The sequence below is a fragment of the Spizellomyces punctatus genome (assembly GCF_000182565.1).
Source record: "Spizellomyces punctatus DAOM BR117 chromosome Unknown supercont1.6, whole genome shotgun sequence".
Lineage (NCBI taxonomy): Eukaryota > Fungi > Chytridiomycota > Chytridiomycetes > Spizellomycetales > Spizellomycetaceae > Spizellomyces > Spizellomyces punctatus.
In genome coordinates this window covers 974,095-991,326 of record NW_015971542.1, presented here as the reverse complement: position 1 = coordinate 991,326, position 17,232 = coordinate 974,095, and the positions used below count along the sequence as shown (strand labels likewise).

The window sequence follows — 17,232 nt, the reverse complement described above, 5'->3', positions numbered from 1 at the left end:
ATGATCGACGTGAGCTATAATAGCAAGCTGACAAAATGTCACAAACCTGATATTAACAGTGGCCCGCGGTCCATGAGCTAGACAATCATGCAAAACATACATTCCGTATCTTTTCCACGTCAACACAGCCTTCAATACTTCCACTCCCCACCACAGTCTCAGGAGTCTCCTCTAGTGCTTGTGCGGCCGCTGCACTATATGCCCGCAGTTGCAAGCGTGGCTCAACCTGCCGTGTTGCTGCCGGGGAGGGGTGAACGCCCAAAGCGGCGCGGCCAACATGACGCAGGGACAGCGAGCGAAGACACGGCCTCGCTACGCGGGGTAGCTTTCGCAGGACGGGAAGCATTGCAGGCAGCTTTTTGACCCTCAATGCACAAAAGGGCAAACTGTCCGGGAGTCACCGTAACTTTTGAACCGAAAAAACCGCGTCTGATTACCTAAGCGAAATCGGTGAATTAACGCTTACGTACACATTTAGGGATACCCGCTCCGAATGTCCCCTGGAGCAATGATATACCAGGATTCTATTAAAGCCCGCCAAAATTCAAGTTGCCTTTTCTCTCTGCAAGAGGAGTAAGTAAGGCATTATGGCAGCCGCGGCAATGGGCGGTGGTGGAGGTCATCCTTCAGATTTCACAGATCCAGACGCCGAAAACCCCGAAAACCTCGTAGCAAAATTCCAAATTCTTGCCGCAGAAGGGGATCTCCTTGCCCAACGTGGAGCATGGGGTCCAGCCATAGACGCCTATACCCGCGCACTCGCCATTCGCCCCACAGACAAGCATTGTCTCGTCTCCCGTTCCCGATGTCACATCAATGCTGGAAACGGAAGACCCGCACTGCTTGATGCCGAAGAAGCATTGAAACAAGATCCTGATTTCTTCAAAGGAATATATCAGAAAGCAGAAGCTTTGTATGCAATAGGTGATTTCGAAACGGCACTTGTGTTTTATCACCGAGGAAATAGGCTTCGACCAGAACTCGATGAGTTTCGAACAGGTATTCAAAAGGCGCGTGAGGCTATCGAAAATGGAATCGGGAACCCGAAGGAGACCAAAATTCAGGTACCCCAGAATCTGCGAAAGGCCCTTGCGGCAGCGGCAGCAGTAGAAGCGGAAGCAGCTGCAGATCCGTCAACGCGAAAGGCTGCTGCTGCTGCACGCGGCACTGAAGGGAGGGGAATTGCTTTTGTTCAGCAGCATCAACAGGAGCAAAAGTCCTCCCTCAGTCCTGCACTTGAAAATAAGCTCCTGGGCGAACTATACGAAGACAAAATGTACCTGGAGGAGCTGTTATCTGATAAGGACTTCACAGAGTGTCCTGATGAGCAAGTGATGAGTCTGGTTGCAGATGGGATCCGATATCTTCAGACGCGAATTGACTTTTGGAGGCAGCAGAATCCGCTTTATGCACGTCCTAAGGAGAAGCGGATCAAACCGAGGATGGAGAAAGGTGGACTCAAGCCTCGGATGCACACGGCGGAAAGGGAAGGTACCCCGAAGGAAGTACACGCGCGGGGGAAGGCTGGACCATTAGCGGGACAGGGACGCAAAAGTGAGAGCCGTGCAACAGCAACGCGGCAACAGGTGGCGGTGTAAAGACGTCCAGACTACCAATTGATGTGGTTAAAATGTATTTTGCAATGATACAGAGCATCTACCTCTATGTACAGCTTCAGCGCAGTATGTTCAACTGACGACCAAGTTCTTAACCGAAGAAAGCACAGCGCGGTAAAACCGCTTAAACTCCAAGGGATCTCCCTGGGAGAGAGATGGTCGCGTTAGTTCATAAGAGGTTGGCCAATGCGTTCAATGAACCGTCATGTCTCCTACCTTGCTTTTTCTGAATGCCACCAGCTGCAGATCAGTACCTAGACGTTGGATGCTGATCTCCCCATGCAACGGACATTTTCGTCTGTCGACGGTAGTGAAGACGATCTGTAGGAATTGTTTATATCTTCATCCCGTCCCTTATACACTACTGGTCCACATACCTTGCGTGAAACTGGATGTATTTTATGTGGGACCAGGAAATTCTGCAGGGTTTTGTTAAGCATTTTGCTTATGGTATCCCGATCCGCGCTACTATAGAAACGAGTAATCCGGTCCGAAGGGAAGAGATCCAGGAAGCCGCCGGACTCGAGTTGAGTCTGTAGCAAACACAACGTGAGCATCAAGCATGAGGAGGGGTGATGGAGGGTAGCCGGTAATCCTGGCAGCAAATTTCCACTCACGTTTTGCGTATGTGTCTCGCTTTCCATCCTTTGGGGTTGCGAGAAGGAAATAAAGCCCGATCGGTCATCAAACACACTGCTTCCATTGGAGTAAGCATCAGGGCGCATGTCAGAGGGCTGTGAATAGGATATTCTGCTCATATAAAAAGGAATGTCACCGCAAGGCTGATCACGAAGGCGTTCCAGGCCACTCACATTTGCGATGCTTCCATCATTTCGTTTGCACTTGACAGCATAGTTGACATCATGCGCTCTGCTAGTCTTGCTGGATCATTACATTTCCCTGTAAGTTAAGCCCCAATGTAAGTCGTTGGAGAACAAATGACGGGAATATGTGCGACGCGAACCATCGGTCAGCAATGTATTTGGTCTGGAAAAAGAAATTGGTTCTATTAGGCTCGTGCTCACAGGCAGCAGTAATTCACTCTTTTACGTACCTCTTGACCCAGGGATTTTCTTTTATGTCTTCGATGCTATATCGAGATATTGCATCCACATGCAAGATTCCCATCAAAAGACCTGATTCAAGGAATCGGCCGATTAGGACGTGCATATACAGACACCGCCGCAGGCGCCATTACTTACTAAGCGTATCCTTCGAGAAGCCGGTCCAAGGCGCGTACGGCAGCCCTTGGGCATAATTACGAAGGAAAAACATAAACTCATCGTCATGCTTTGTTGGTTCGGCCCAGGGAGTATCTAGAGAATACCGAGATTAACACTGCGGATGATGTGCATCACCAAAAACAAGTCCGAACCCACTTCCTGCAAGCAAAACGTAAAGTATGATGCCCACTGCCCATATGTCTACCGCATCACCATGATAGCTCATTGCATGGATCTTGAAATATTGCACTATCAGATCATGTAGCGTAGCGATCTACAGGTAAAATCCTACCTCCGGAGCCTGTTATGGAGCTCAAAGTTAGTATTGGCATATAGGTGTCGTGTCAGATCCTGAGGAGAATACTAACAACGTATGGTGGAGTGCCGCAAGGAGTTGTGAGAATTCGTCGCGTTCCTTTGTGCTTGAATACTGTCGCCAGACCAAAATCGCTAATCTTCAGGTTACCATACTGGTCTAGCAGAATATTCTGCAGCTCCTATTAGTTCTCATGGGAAATGGTCGTGTCAAAGGGCAAATCGTACCTCTGGCTTGAGATCTCGGTGAGATATGCCGCGCCCATGCAAGTACTCCTAGTTCCCTCCATTAGCGTTTCCACAGCGCTGCTGCTAAACTCACAATCAGGATCACGTACCACACCCGCAAGAAGCTGAATAAAGTACATATGAGCGAGTTCTTCTTCCACGCCCACATCTGGTTCTACGACAAAAGGTGATTTGGCATATGGTTGCTGCATGGACCGCCGCCGCATACACAAACCTCAATCCTACCAATTCGGTCAAACAGCTCCCCAGCAGCTGCATATTCCATTACAATATAAACACAAGCATCGTCTTCCGCAGCGTTCAAGAGCGTGATAATGTTCTCATGACGGACAGCACTGTGAATCTTGATCTCTTTCTGCAAAATGGCGAGATCTCGAGCTCCTTCCTGCCCCGAACGTTTTTTGATTATCTTTACTGCAACAGCTTGTCGTGAGGCAGGGTCAATGGCCAGTTTTACTCTGGGCAGGTTGGAAATGTGTCAGCATTGCTGAATCTCTAACCAATTCGACGGCAGCGCGCATGCGACATAATCTGCCCAATTGAATGCAACAATGTCGTTTACATACTTTCCGTGTGCACCCTCGCCAATTGTCTCGCCCAGCTCATATCCCAAAATAGTCCTAGGCTGAGAAGCGCGCAGCATTCTGCCAACCATGCATCTGTGAGAATCAGGCTCGCGTCGTCAACAGAAACGCGCGTCTGCGCTATGCAGCACTGTGTTGCGTCTTTGACTTTGAAAAAGATTCAGAAGGCCAATGCTGTCATGCAACTTCCGGCGGTAATACACCGCAGCATGGTGGAGAATTGTTTCATGGAGGTGGTTCTTGTACCATTAGGTTGCAGGTACCAAATGGCGGGAATGGTTATTCTTCCGCCAGCGTTTGTACTCTCCGGTACAAGAGCCCTGAAGCTCAGTCACAATGTACAGTACTTTCTCTGGAGATGGACGGATGCGCAGAGACGGGTGACAACGCGATGCATCCGCACTGAATGCTCAAACTTACGTTGTAGATTACGATAGTTGAAACAAGAATGCGGGCCTCAAATAGCCAATATCTCATTCACGTCCTCCAATCCGAAGGAACTTACCCTGCGGGCTGTGAACTTTTTTGAACCTACAGAGAGAATTGCGAACAACTACTTACCTTATTTTCGCACGTCCTCCAATCCGAAGAAACTTACCCTGCGGGCTGTGAACTTTTTTGAACCTACAGAGAGAATTGCGAATAACTAATTACCTTATTTTCGCACTGGAGACCATACCTTCCTGCAGGTTGAAGATGATGAGGAAGAGGGGACAGGGCGTCCTTTATATAAGCTCGTGAGTTGGGGAAATCCCATGTGGATGTCGTTCATGGACAGAAGCCCTGGCATCGTGTCGATCCTCCTATCGAAGCAAGTTCTATTGAGATACCCCTGATGAACTTGCACGCGCGCAAGGGGTGGTGGAGGAACAGGGGACACGGCGGCGTCCTTAATGTAAGCTGGTGAGTAAAGGAATATCCCATGGATGTCGTTCATGGACAAGTCCTGGCATCGTCAAACCTTCCATCGACGTAATATTCTATTGAGATGCCCCTGACGGACTTACACGCGTGCAAGGGGTGGACAATAAGTAAAAGGAGCTGCGCACGACACGCAGCGTTTCTAACAAGCGTCTTCATCTTCCAAGAACTTGTACCGATTTGCCCAGCCGCCAACTACAGCGGCGCCATCGTCGGCATGAGCTTGGTCAAAACCCATTTCAGTCTCCAAAGCTTCTACGATTCTCTCACTGGCAATTTTAGCGCCTGCCAGGTTCAGGGCATTGGGCCCCAGCTGAAGCGCAGCATAACCGCCCATTACGTACAAGGGAATGGATGATTGCCAGCGTAGATCTATAAATGCGAATACGAAGGTGAATTCCCAAGATCGAAGTATATGAATGCAACAGTGGAAGGTACCATGCGTTAGAACAGGAAATCCCTCAATTAATGTGGTCGGGACGGCTTTGCATATCTGCGAGAGCAGCGGGTCTTGCGTGACATTCATTTTGCTGCCCATATAGCAATTAGGCGACAGGTCATCTGCACAGACGAGCAGAGGGACCTCACCTTCCAGTAGCCATCCATATGGCATGAACATTCTCAATACTACCATCACTCAAATGAACTTCCCAAAATCCCTTGGCTGTCTCCGCAGAATCGCAAGCACAGTGGGTGTCGGTCCTCCATATCGCGCTTATTATCTCAGTATACTGCTTCGTTTCGAGTGATCCAGCCGCTTTGGCGGATTCTATGTATTCCCACATTGATGGAGTCATGCTGCCTCCTTCCCGGGCATTTTGTATGATCTTCAGTCGAACTGACAAAATGCATTAGTTGGGCAAAGTTTGGCAGCACGTTTGTCGTGTACACACTTCTGGGATCGTTTTCCTGCCAAAATTTGGCCATCTCCACATTTCCGTATCGATCGATCCAATTCAACGAAACATCAAAATGCTTCACACGTAGAAACGACCGGCTTACCAGTAAAACCTGAAGGGTGTCAGAGTTTTTTGAAGTCCGTCGCAGTAACAAGTATTTGCACCAACCTGGTCGAACCGCTTGACGCCATGCTTCACTAGGTGGGCTGCTGTGAGACCTCCTCCCACTATCATCAATCTCCCTTTTGATGCCTCACGAAGGGTCGGCAGCAACTGAGTTTGCTCTTTGGAGCAACATCCTTCGCAGTTGAGAACACCGCTCTTAACCAACTCGGCCGAATGCATCAGACATTCTTTAGGCCACTTTACAGTATTACAACCATCACATGGTGGAACCCAGTCAGGAAGCCGCAAGCAATTTCCGTTTCCAATGGCACAGACTACCCGAGATGCGTGGATTTTCTTGCAATGTCCATTGTGTAGAAGATCAATCTCGAATCCTTTGCAGATATTGCAAGAGCTGTCGAACATAGGCTTGATACAATGAACACTCCCTTGCTGGATAACATCATTTAAATGGTGCTTCTCAACAAGGTGCGCACAAAAATCGATGAAGAGTGACGAGGTCGGGACGTGCAGGGTTGTATTTTGCGAATGATTGAAAGCAGAGTTCATACGCCGAGATCTGATCCATGGCTGTTAATAGTGCATATGTGACCAAAAACTACGTTTGGGCGGTCATACTTGGCTTGCCTGTGCACAGCTTTTTGCACAAAGTCGTCGATTTCTTTAATTTCGTCGAGCCGTCCCTGCATCATTGCAAAATCACGGAGCGAGCTGGCGTGGGACCTGCAGAAGGAAGCAAATTGTTATAATCTGTTATGGTTGCTGTCCCAACTACTGATGGCATACTCACGCATCCGGGTGTATATTGACAAGACTCCTTAGCCACGGGATGTCGTACCCGGCAAAAAGCTTTTTCCAACGGCTCAGCCATTCACCTCCTTCGTCGACTACCAAGTACTTTCGTTTGCGTGCTTCATCAACCATGCCACACCCTTTCTGATGCTTGACATGACGCAGAAGGCGGTCCTGTTCCTCATCGTTGAATAAAGTAACCGGATATTTGGTGAGCAACCGTACCAGGAGCGTGAGGGCGTGAGGCCCAGCTCCTACTATCAGCAACTCGTAGGGATTCTCTGAGTGCCCAAGAGGAAATTGGCTTTCAGGCATGGCGATTGATCCTGTTTGCACGTATAAGCTGTTGAAGCGATTGAAAGCGATATGGAAGTCGATGGGGCTGTAACCCGGGAGGTACTCATTCTCACCCTCGCGGTAGATCACGTGCCTTGAAGTGGTGCGGGTAACACGACGCGTCGTTTGTCGATGGTCGTCCTCTCCCGTCCCGATCGTTCGCATTCCTTGCTTGCCTTCGGTGTGAGTGTAGGTTCCGTCTCAAATACAGGTATATGCACTGGGACCATGCTAGGAGAGTAGGATTGCCATCCCAACAGGTGTTAACCCCGGCATACTGATCAGATCCCCATGGCCAAGTCATCGCCCACCCAAGCCTCCCCCGCGTCCCCTGCTGGTGCAGTAAGCGCCTCGGCTCAATCCGTTGCTGCATCTGCATCAAATGCTGCGGCACAGCAAGCTTTTCTCGTCCGACGGCTTGTTACTTCATACCAAAAGAACACCCCACAGTCTTTGAAACTGATCGATACGTACCTTGTGTTTGTGATGTTGACGGGGATTATCCAGTTCGTATATGTTCTGCTTGCGGGAACATATCCCTATAACAGTTTTCTGGCGGGATTTGGGGCGAGTGTTGGAAGTTTCGTGTTGGCGGGTACGTTTTTTTTTGGACGCTGGAACGGAATTGGTCATCTCACGAGTTACATTGCAATCAGCCAACTTGCGAATGCAAGTAAACCCAGAGAACAAGGAATTCAAAGACACGTCGACGGAAAGGTAGTGATACGCGTACAAAGCAACTTAGTGTTAGCAGATTCTAACCTGTTTGTGAATGTTCCTCTTATCCAAAGAGCCTTTGCAGACTTTGCCTTTGCCAGCCTTGTGCTATTTGGATTTGTAGTGAACTTTTTAGGATAAATACGATGCATAGTTCCTTACTCATTCCACGTTTTCGACATGAATATTCCCCTTTGGTCTCAGTGCACGGCATATGAAACAACTTTATTGATCATGAATGCGATAAATAAAGAAAAGTATAAATAAACATAAGAGAAAGATAAGATAAATGTCACAATGCCCTGTCAATCATTCCATCTTTCGCTCTGTCGTCCTCATCCACAGGACGAATTCGCCACATGAGTCCGGTTGTAGCCCCGTCATAGGTCGCATCCGGGTCAAAATTACATTGATCTTGGCGACTGGTGGGTTCCTCGCCAAGACAAAAATGGGCGCTAGAAAACCCTAGTGCGGCAGCTCGCTTCGCGAAATCCTCTTGCAGAGCGTATTCATCAACAGTCTCCGTTAACTTGTTGCCGCCCGTTTGTCCAGGAAAGACTGGTCCAACTGAGATGATCCGTTCACGGTGTTTTAGTGTACCGCCAAACCTTGAGACGCCTAGCACAGATGTGGCGGAAGCAGACTGTACCCTATACCACTTCACGGCACCATAGTCAGCGTCTATTTTGCCGTTTTTGCTAGGCGTAAAGGGGAGCCAATCCGTTCGATTTTGGTTGTAAACAGCAATATCTGGAACATCTCCAATCCAGACCTCCAGCAAGTCATATCTTTGCTCCAGAAGCTGTACAGCAGCACTAATTATAGGGGCCTTCACAGTTCTTTCGGTACGATTTACCACTTCTGGTCGAAGGGGATTCAGCCAACCCACTCTCGTTTCATAGTCATCCACCAAACTCAAAATGTACGGAGCTGTACAGGCTTCAAATAGGAGGTCCACTGCCTGAGCTTTGGATGTCGTATCGTTGAGGAATCGCAGAGTTTCGAAGGGAAACTCATCCATGAGACGCTTATCGTAGGTTGAGCGGGGAAGAATAAGGACAGCCTCAAAACTAAGGGACGGTTCGTATGTGCGCAGATGATGGAAGATGCTAGAGATAGATTTGCGGAGCTTTGACAGATTCGGATCCAGATACGCAAAGGCGAGACAGACCTGTGGTTGTTTCGCCTAAAAACATAGGTTGGTGAGTCATAATGTTGTGCCCAATCATCCATACTTGACATACCTTCTGGTAGCCCAAAAATGGTCTCGCTACTGCGGATGGTGGTTCCCAACCCTTCCACCATCCAGCGGTAATTCGCTTCATCAATTGTTCTTTTACGAATGGTACCATGAACAAAATTCCAGTGTCTTTCTTCTCATTGAAATAAACTTCGCGAACCGGGAGGTATTCCATGGCTGGGTTTCCATTTGCCACAGCTTTGTCATGATTGCCAAGCACCGATCGGAATTGATAGTGGTACATAACTATGTCTTTGAAATTCGTCTGCATGAGACGTTCTTCCCGATTTTCGGATGCGGGGATCTCAACCAGCCAACCATGAATTTTATTCGAGGTTACGATCTTTGGATCCACCAGGGCTTTCCGGGTCCAGTCAAAGCCTTTAATATCTGATCTGTCGAACTGGCGATTTAAATCATTATCGAACCGATATTCATAACGTTCGGTCACCTAACCAATACTCATATAAGAAGTCATTCACGATTTTATGGAGAATGTCGTCTTACCAAAGTGAAAGGAAGTCCATCGGAGGGAGGAGTCGGATCAGAAAAATAACCGTTTGTTGCAAAAATCCGTCCATTCAACCAAATCTGATCCCACCACTCCAGCTTAGTAAGGACATTCTTCAAGGTGTGATCACCAAGTACATCTCCCTGTTTTTTCCTTTAGCTGCGAGCCCACTATCCAGTTTTGCAAATGGTATGCTTACCTCAGTGTCCTCTTGCGGTATAAACACAAACTCGTCAACGTCCCAAGCTCCGACCCATCTCGAACGATTGCGATACCTTGCGGCCGCGTCAATAAATGCGACAGCCTGACAGCCTGCTTGAAGATGACTAGTGCTATAGAACACAAGCGTCAGATATCAACGTGTTCATCATGAACAAGCTACGCATAACATACCGTGCTGGATTATGCTTAATGCAATCGTTCTCCAATTGATCATAGAATTCTCGCTTAGCCCATTCAACAGGCCATTGTCTCGCACCAAGTACTTTCTCAATATTATGTGCATCTTGAGGCCACTCGATCCATTCAATGATTCCACTCTGGATATAGGGCTCCGCTACCTGTCTCGACAGGTCTTTTGTTTTTTTTCTTGAATCATGGTATATCACGAATCTCTCGACGCCTTGTAAGAGGTGAAATTCTATCCATTCCGGTAGATAATGCGCCTGATTTGCTATCATTGTTGCGACGACAATGTACGGCTCCGGAGTGTCTTCCTTTGTTATCAGAATCGGATGTGTGAACTCATCGTTCACCTCTTCAGAGTCGCCGGAATGAAAAGGCAACAGATGCGAGCCCTTTTGAAGCCATTCCGGTGTGAGTTCACTGACTCGTCGCCGTACGGAAGGGGAAAATGTCACAAATGTCAGTAGGAGGACCGTCACTGTCAGGAATGCTGGAAAACAGCCATAAAACAGGGTACGGGAGTGCGGTGCCGTGCGCTTCAAGCGACGGGAAACACCGCCCAGGAGCATCTTGCCAGCTCGCTTGGCTGATTGAGCGACAAGGGACGAAATGTCATTTGCAAAAAGTTGCTGAAAATAGCTGCCGTGGCCAGATTTTGAAGTCCCCGATTTACTGCGCGAGTGTCGTGACTGTGGCTTACAAAGAAGGTTTTTGGCTTCTTTGCAGGAGACGACAGTTTTTTGTTTTTGGCGGTAGAACGACCAAATGTCCGCCTCCGACATTCGATTCATGGAGATGGCCATTAGCCAGGCACAGCGATCGGAACCAGTTCCGAGTGCGTACTGCGTAGGAGCTGTTCTGGTCAAGGATAACAAAGTACTGGCTACTGGCTATTCCCGCGAACTGCCTGGCAATACACACGCAGAAGAATGTTGCTTGCTCAAATTGAGCAACATGGCAGTGGCAGAAGGAGCAACCATATACACTACTATGGAACCTTGTGGGGAACGCCTGTCCGGAAACACCCCATGTGCTCACCGACTTGTCGATGCAAAGGTAGCACGGGTTGTCATGGGGGTCAAAGAACCTCCCAGCTTCATCGCAGAATGTCAGGGAAGTGCGCTGTTGAGAGATAACGGGATTACCGTTGACTACTTGGCCGGATTCGAGGGTATGTTGAGAAGCGTACAGGAATCCTTTAGGTCGTCGCTTGATACTTTGTGCTTTCCATGTACCAGAGGCGTGCTTGGCGCCAAACAAGCATGTCATCTAGCTAACGAAGGATATGAAGTGGTGTATCTCTCCATTCCGACCCTTGCTGGCTTCCTTATACATTAAACTGTTGAGTAAATAGTCTGTACATAGAGCTCTGATCGAGCTAGATCCGTTATTCTTACAAGCAGAAAGGTAAAAGCGAGCTACTGTCTCTAAGTCTCCATAGCAATACTATCGGCAGAAGCACCTCGATCCACATCCATACTTTCGCCAAAGGCGTTGAACATAAACTGTTGTTGGTACTCCTTGAGATCTATAGAGAACAGTTGCGATCAATCTCTAGCATCCTCGATTAGTAGAGATCTCGGCGCAGTATCTTACATTGTACAGATCGCTTCTCATCAAGAAACAACGAATACACGCGCTTGATATCCTCCACATCAACTTCAGTTGCCTAAGAGAGAATCGATGGGTAAACATGGCCTCAGAAGCAGTCGCAATAAAGCCGAGAGTCGTGATACCTTCCGTTTTCGCGCTACCAAAGACGCTGCTGTAATCAAATGGATGGAATACCGAAGGCTTGTCTCAATGCCAATTTTGGTCAAAATGTCCTTTGCCTCTTCGGTCATTTCAACATCTTCTTCTTCACACCGAATACTTAGAATCTGCTTAATTTCCTTTTCCGTATACGGAGATGTGCTGATAATCAAAAGGCGATCGAGAAGATCGATCGGGAGACCATGAGGGGAGGTGTACTTGGTTCCTCGGATCTTTGTGATTCCCCTATTCGATGCCATAATCACTACGGGGGACATGTCGTCCTCCATAGCTCGATTGAGGAACGAAAAGCACTCAATATCCAGCATGTGAACTTCATCAATAAACAAGACCTGCAGGCAGTGTCAATATGTGATAATGCACGACTTCCAACGGGCCCTTTCTCACCCCGGGTACTATGTCAGCTTTGCCCTCCTCTCGCCACTCTGCCACCTTGGAGTTGATTTGATCCCTCACTTCTGTTTTTATCTCACCAGTGTCACCTAAAAATCGCGATCAGAGACGTCATCCTGATGCCCCTTTCTTTGAGGTGGTGATTTGACCACTTACCTGAGAATAGCGCTAAAAAGCCCTGAGTCCGACTATTGATTACATCGATCTCGTGCAGGGTTACTGTATGTACCATTTCCTTTCGTTTTTGCAGTTCTCCCTCGGGACATTGCACAAATCGTGTCTATGAAGGCACTACCTTAGGATGTTGTAGAAGTGAATAAACAGAACAAGCATAATTACATCTGAACCCATCGCATCATAATCTTTCGCTCTCGAAAATGATCTCCCAAGCTTGGTAATTTTGCCACTGGCTTTGTCGATCGTAATAACGTCCCTTTGATGCGTAGTTTTCCCGTAAGAGTTTGATCTACGAGGGAAGTCAAGGGCCATAGGTCGATTGAGACTTACCCAGCCGTCACTTTCTCCTTGTTGAGAGCCTCGATCATCTTTTGTCCAAGATCGTAGATTGTTTCCATGTCAGTTGTTTTCAACGTCAATTTCCCGGTCTTTGCTCCCTGCTTTTTGTTTTAGTCATTGCGTACAAAAGAATACGTCTCAATTGTTATATACGTACTGCACCAGTAGCAGATCGGTCCACCTGAATCTCAACCACCTCTCCTTCAATTAACTCCGTCTCTTCCTTTATCCGAACACCAATAGACTTGCGGAAAGCCTGAGTCAGCGCTTCCGTTTTGGACATTTCCAAGGAGAATATTTCGGATGCGGCGAGCATAGTAAAAGGGACATCAGTTCCCAGCGCTTGTGCCATGCCTTGTGAGAGGGGTAGTACATTCAGGACACATAAAACCAGGAATGTCAGACAAACTGACAGAGCGGCCTACCCATGGCGATCGCTGTCTTGCCAGTTCCAGGTGCGCCAGCAATTAAGATGGCACGGCCCGCAATTTTTCCCTCTTTAATCATCTCTAGAATAACACCCGCGGCCTTTCGTGCCTGCAGTTGCCCAACCATTCCCTGTGATGTTGTCCGAGCCTCCAGAGCATCATCCAACCCAAGACCACGAATGTGAGAGTGCGCACCTACAGAGAACGTTAGACACTCAATAGCTGTGTTATATGATATCGACTGCTGTACATGCCTATGCGCTCCATTCTTGTCAATTCTTTTACATCCTGCAACCCCGACCCTGGCACCGTCGTTGAAATGGTTGTCGCCTAACACGCCGGGACAAGTTCGTCAGCCGCGTCTGCGCCAAACATCACGCCAATGCGAGTATAGTACACACCATGTTTGAAGAGAGCCCTATATAATTGTGCTTTCAGGAGTTTTGAGAATGGGGCGTTTGCGAACGAACAATAAAAGGATGTTCTGTGTCTATAACGAGGTTGGCAGGTGGAAGGTGAGATCGTCGTCGAGAGAACGAAACCTTGACACACGCGCAGCTCGCGTTAGATTTCCTGTTGCTAGGACAACAAGCAACTGACTCATGAGAACCAAGCTCATTGGGATTCGCCTCGTCTAAACTCGTTGAATAGTTTCCACAAATGTCAACAACGACGACAGCTCCCGCACTTCTTCCCTTGGGTAGGTTATCCACGCGTTACGAGTTTGGTTTGCAGCATCTGGTGGGGTGCACAGAGTGACAAGTACTTACCCTTGCTACAACTCGCAGAACTTGTCGATCGCTGTATCGGTTCACGGATATGGGTTGTTATGAAGAGTGAAAAGGAGTTTGCAGGCACTCTGCTAGGCTTTGATGACTTTGTCAGTAAGTGCACTTTGAAATTGGTTTTTTTGCCGAGAGGGTGTTTGCTATACAAGTGACTTGCTCACACTTGTATTTCCTACAGATATGGTATTGGAAGACGTGACCGAATAGTACGTGTGTATGCGGCAAAAGCGGCCTGGATATATGGGGTGCTTATCACGAAAGAAAGAATGTGCTAACTCTCGTCGTGTAGTGAGAACACACCAGAAGGCCGTAAAGTCACAAAGCTTGATCAAATATTATTGAACGGCAACAACATTTGCATGGTATGCAGTGGGTTCATCTTTGCATCTTCTGTTTAGATCCTCGCATCTCACCTCTTGAATATCAACAGTTTATACCAGGGGGCGAGTAAGTGTAAATGGCTAATGGCCTACCAGGATGCGTTTATGCTTCCCATCAACACTTTCACCACAAACCCTTACCTGTGCATTTCGCTCCTTCCTCCTACAGACCTCCTTCGGATTGAAATTCCCTTGTAATCTTGTAGAACAGATCCTTGTGTAAATAATAGTTTGCCCAAACTTTGTCGGATTTGGCAGGAAATCGACTTGTGTCACGTGCCAGTTGTAGTCATGATGAAGGTCTGTGCACACAGTTTCGACTTGATTCTCGCAGGAAACGGGGGGAGGAGCAACTGGCAAGGCAGGTCATCTCCATATTACACAACCGAGCCTTGACGTCTCCAGCAGCACGCAGTCTTTTGGTGGACTTACTCTTGGCAAGAGTCATACGGCACTGTCGTTTCTTTGGGGCGCATGATCGGCGTCGTTTCACACATCCGCTAGATCCGGCTCCTTTAACTGCCATCGTCTTTCCCACTCTATCCAACTCCACTTTCGGACACCGCCTTACAAATGTCCTCGCTAGCTGCTATGAAAAAGACCAAAAGTATTGCCTCTGTGGTCGCCGCGAAGAAACGACGGAGAAAGCCCGCGGCAGGTGCGTCCAATGCTTCAGGGAAGACATCGAGTAGCTCAACGACGGCGTTGAAGAAAGTGGAAAGGTGAGTGATGACATTCAAGGGCAAACTTGACAACCGCACGGTGATGTCCAAGTCGGTGCCGAATCACGCACGCGGCATTCACCGCTGCTGTTGTCAATTATTCGACAAATGAGTGTAGTAATCTCGGATACTCTCCTGCCCACCGTAGCAAGTCTCGCGTCCCCCCAGAGGAGCTCAACTCATCGGATGAGTCAGAATTTAGCGAGGAGGAGGAAGATGCTGAAGATTATTGCAAAGGTTGGATCCTCGATCAATGTCTGCGTGTTCGTTGGACCTAATGCCTCGGCATTTAGGCGGTTATCATCCAGTGAATATAGGGGATGTGTTCAACGAAGGGCGGTATACGGTACTTCGCAAGCTAGGCTGGGGACATTTCTCAACAGTTTGGCTGGCGCGAGATCACAAGTAATTGTTCCTTTCGTGCACTAAAGTCTCTTAAAATCAGAACTTAATATCGCTGTTGTGATCAGATTTAACCGACCGGTAGCACTGAAGATTGTGAAATCGGCTCCTCACTATACTGAGACGGCGTTGGATGAGATAAAGCTGCTGGACAAAGTTGTGTCAGCGAATCGCGATAATCCTGAGCGAAGATGTGTGGTGGAACTTTATGATTGGTTCAAACACAGAGGACCACATGGGACCCGTATGTTGTCTGGTGCATTTTGCTTTGGCGGTTATTCCTATGTTAACTTCTGTGTTTCTCGGACTAGATGTCTGCATGGCTTTCGAAGTATTGGGGCCGAATCTTCTGACATTAATCAGGCAGTATCACCATCGCGGTATTCCTGTACCTATTGTGCAGCGAATAACAAAGCAAGTCCTAATGGGGCTGGACTACCTTCATCGTGAATGCGCGATTATACATACCGACCTCAAACCTGAGGTACTTTCTTTATCTGTTAACATTTACTAGCATTCTGCTGATAGAACATATCGCCCCTGGATAGAATGTCCTTATCTGTATCAATGTTGACGAAACCATGAAAAAACTGGGGGTTGATGTCAGCAATACCCCATCCAGCATGGACTTGGACTCGCCAACCCCGTCGCCCAGAGAAGGCACGCCAATGAGCCCTGCGTCCACCCCTACTCTTACTCGGGCACAACGAAAAAAGGCCAAATACAAGCTCAAGAAACAGCAAGCGAAGAAGCAGACGCAGGGGGGTTTCGAAACTGGCGCGACTGACGAGGCGGGAGATGTTGTACAGAAAGAAGGCACGGACGCTGAAAGTGTCGCGATGAAAAGTGACTCGCAGAACACTGCACCACCCTCGTCTATTGCAAATGGGAAACTAGCGGATGCCGTGAACCAGGAGGGCAGTCTCCGCGAACGCTCCACGTACGTGTATAATGGTCATTGTCGCAGCCCCCCTTTTCTCGTCGCTCATTGTTGTGCATTCTCTCCTTTTGGATGTCAGGGACGCGCTTGGTCGAAATCTTAGCGATATCAGTTTAGCGGAATCATACGAAGCGAAAGCGGCGGCAAAAGATCTGAAAGAGCGCGAGGGCGAAGGTTTGTAATTTCTGTAGTGGTAGCAAGTGCAATGGCGTTATATTAAACCAGCACGAACAGGAGAATTCAACCACAAAGTTCAAGCGGAAGCGAGAATGCAGGAAGAAGGGCCAAAAAAGCATGCGCAGGACGAAGATTCAGATGCGGACCGAAAACGACGACGGGAGGAAAGAAGAGAACGACGACGTAAACAGGATGAGAGAATAAAGGTCTGGTGCAATTAGCAGCACAGAGAATCCAACGTTGTCAATGCTGACGGTTTAATAAACGATACAGGTCAAGATTGCGGATCTAGGCAACGCATGCTGGGTAGATCATCACTTCACCAATGATATTCAAACCCGACAATACCGGTCGCCAGAGGCTATACTGGGGGCCAATTACGACCGGAGTGCTGATATATGGAGTGTCGGTTGTATGGTGGGTGATCTTACATATGCACATCATTATAGATCAGAGAGTGTGACGTTCGATTTTTCAGGTTTTTGAGCTATTGACGGGGGACTATCTATTCGATCCACAAGCTGGTTCGAGATACACTAAAGATGATGGTAGGTGGTTGGGCAGACACTCAGTAAAAAAACTGTGGATATTGTTATTGAACGGTCCTTGCGTCACGCGTTAGACCACGTCGCTCAGATTATTGAGCTCCTGGGTGATTTCCCCAAATCTCTAGCTTTGAGCGGCAAGTACAGCAGTGAGCTATTCAACCGAAAAGGTGCACTCGTCAGTCGTTCTTATATACATCGGCAACGAAATCTAAATAACATCCACAACAGGTC

General features: G+C 48.1%; 9 protein-coding genes across 9 annotated transcripts in view; 5 read left to right on the top strand and 4 right to left on the bottom strand.

Annotated features, from left to right (window-relative positions):
- Positions 1 to 527: 527 nt before the first annotated feature.
- SPPG_04099 (uncharacterized protein) lies at positions 528 to 1,671 on the top strand. The gene has a single exon (XM_016752344.1). The coding sequence runs from the start codon at positions 588 to 590 to the stop codon at positions 1,596 to 1,598; it is 1,011 nt and encodes a 336-aa protein (XP_016609042.1). The 5' UTR covers positions 528 to 587; the 3' UTR covers positions 1,599 to 1,671.
- On the bottom strand, positions 1,595 to 4,809 carry SPPG_04098 (CAMK/CAMKL/CHK1 protein kinase). The gene is made up of 15 exons (XM_016752343.1): positions 3,970 to 4,809; positions 3,629 to 3,861; positions 3,493 to 3,557; positions 3,383 to 3,430; positions 3,208 to 3,327; positions 3,132 to 3,140; positions 2,996 to 3,074; positions 2,819 to 2,932; positions 2,671 to 2,752; positions 2,581 to 2,603; positions 2,429 to 2,516; positions 2,234 to 2,366; positions 1,994 to 2,149; positions 1,833 to 1,937; positions 1,595 to 1,760 (listed from the first exon to the last, which is right to left on the bottom strand). Exons 1-15 carry the CDS (start codon positions 4,056 to 4,058, stop codon positions 1,689 to 1,691), a joined length of 1,416 nt encoding a protein of 471 aa, XP_016609041.1. The 5' UTR covers positions 4,059 to 4,809; the 3' UTR covers positions 1,595 to 1,688.
- Positions 4,810 to 5,050: 241 nt separating this feature from the next.
- On the bottom strand, positions 5,051 to 7,226 carry SPPG_04097 (uncharacterized protein; the record flags this gene model as incomplete). Its single annotated transcript, XM_016752342.1, has 6 exons — positions 5,051 to 5,280; positions 5,347 to 5,438; positions 5,497 to 5,746; positions 5,802 to 5,919; positions 5,976 to 6,492; positions 6,724 to 7,226. 6 exons carry the CDS (start codon positions 7,224 to 7,226, stop codon positions 5,051 to 5,053), a joined length of 1,710 nt encoding a protein of 569 aa, XP_016609040.1.
- SPPG_04096 (dolichyl-diphosphooligosaccharide-protein glycotransferase) lies at positions 7,206 to 8,083 on the top strand. Its single transcript, XM_016752341.1, has 4 exons — positions 7,206 to 7,272; positions 7,347 to 7,656; positions 7,718 to 7,778; positions 7,853 to 8,083. Exons 2-4 carry the CDS (start codon positions 7,353 to 7,355, stop codon positions 7,917 to 7,919), a joined length of 432 nt encoding a protein of 143 aa, XP_016609039.1. The 5' UTR covers positions 7,206 to 7,272; positions 7,347 to 7,352; the 3' UTR covers positions 7,920 to 8,083.
- On the bottom strand, positions 7,968 to 10,591 carry SPPG_04095 (uncharacterized protein). The gene is made up of 5 exons (XM_016752340.1): positions 9,923 to 10,591; positions 9,729 to 9,861; positions 9,526 to 9,672; positions 9,023 to 9,469; positions 7,968 to 8,964 (listed from the first exon to the last, which is right to left on the bottom strand). The coding sequence occupies exons 1-5, from the start codon at positions 10,501 to 10,503 to the stop codon at positions 8,071 to 8,073; spliced, it is 2,202 nt and encodes a 733-aa protein (XP_016609038.1). The 5' UTR covers positions 10,504 to 10,591; the 3' UTR covers positions 7,968 to 8,070.
- A 67-nt stretch (positions 10,592 to 10,658) lies between these two features.
- Positions 10,659 to 11,468, top strand: SPPG_04094 (uncharacterized protein). The gene is made up of 2 exons (XM_016752339.1): positions 10,659 to 11,105; positions 11,173 to 11,468. Exons 1-2 carry the CDS (start codon positions 10,700 to 10,702, stop codon positions 11,205 to 11,207), a joined length of 441 nt encoding a protein of 146 aa, XP_016609037.1. The 5' UTR covers positions 10,659 to 10,699; the 3' UTR covers positions 11,208 to 11,468.
- Positions 11,170 to 13,585, bottom strand: SPPG_04093 (RuvB-like 2). The gene is made up of 11 exons (XM_016752338.1): positions 13,446 to 13,585; positions 13,299 to 13,374; positions 13,042 to 13,239; positions 12,774 to 12,970; positions 12,608 to 12,714; positions 12,440 to 12,533; positions 12,257 to 12,380; positions 12,095 to 12,189; positions 11,671 to 12,039; positions 11,531 to 11,603; positions 11,170 to 11,462 (listed from the first exon to the last, which is right to left on the bottom strand). The coding sequence occupies exons 1-11, from the start codon at positions 13,446 to 13,448 to the stop codon at positions 11,362 to 11,364; spliced, it is 1,437 nt and encodes a 478-aa protein (XP_016609036.1). The 5' UTR covers positions 13,449 to 13,585; the 3' UTR covers positions 11,170 to 11,361.
- Positions 13,586 to 13,644: 59 nt separating this feature from the next.
- On the top strand, positions 13,645 to 14,511 carry SPPG_09174 (U6 snRNA-associated Sm-like protein LSm5). The gene is made up of 6 exons (XM_016757331.1): positions 13,645 to 13,744; positions 13,833 to 13,928; positions 14,011 to 14,038; positions 14,122 to 14,194; positions 14,263 to 14,279; positions 14,382 to 14,511. Exons 1-6 carry the CDS (start codon positions 13,705 to 13,707, stop codon positions 14,395 to 14,397), a joined length of 270 nt encoding a protein of 89 aa, XP_016609035.1. The 5' UTR covers positions 13,645 to 13,704; the 3' UTR covers positions 14,398 to 14,511.
- Positions 14,512 to 14,785: 274 nt separating this feature from the next.
- The window catches only part of SPPG_09173 (CMGC/SRPK protein kinase), a gene marked incomplete at both ends in the record, with an annotated part of 3,365 nt that continues 918 nt past the window's right edge, over positions 14,786 to 17,232 (top strand). Inside the window, 11 exons of the mRNA XM_016757330.1 lie at positions 14,786 to 14,934; positions 15,083 to 15,171; positions 15,228 to 15,339; positions 15,405 to 15,580; positions 15,648 to 15,820; positions 15,885 to 16,276; positions 16,356 to 16,450; positions 16,511 to 16,659; positions 16,727 to 16,870; positions 16,932 to 17,001; positions 17,076 to 17,139. Of these exons, the coding sequence (XP_016609034.1) occupies positions 14,786 to 14,934; positions 15,083 to 15,171; positions 15,228 to 15,339; positions 15,405 to 15,580; positions 15,648 to 15,820; positions 15,885 to 16,276; positions 16,356 to 16,450; positions 16,511 to 16,659; positions 16,727 to 16,870; positions 16,932 to 17,001; positions 17,076 to 17,139 (1,613 nt within the window). The remainder of the gene's footprint in view (positions 14,935 to 15,082; positions 15,172 to 15,227; positions 15,340 to 15,404; positions 15,581 to 15,647; positions 15,821 to 15,884; positions 16,277 to 16,355; positions 16,451 to 16,510; positions 16,660 to 16,726; positions 16,871 to 16,931; positions 17,002 to 17,075; positions 17,140 to 17,232) is intronic.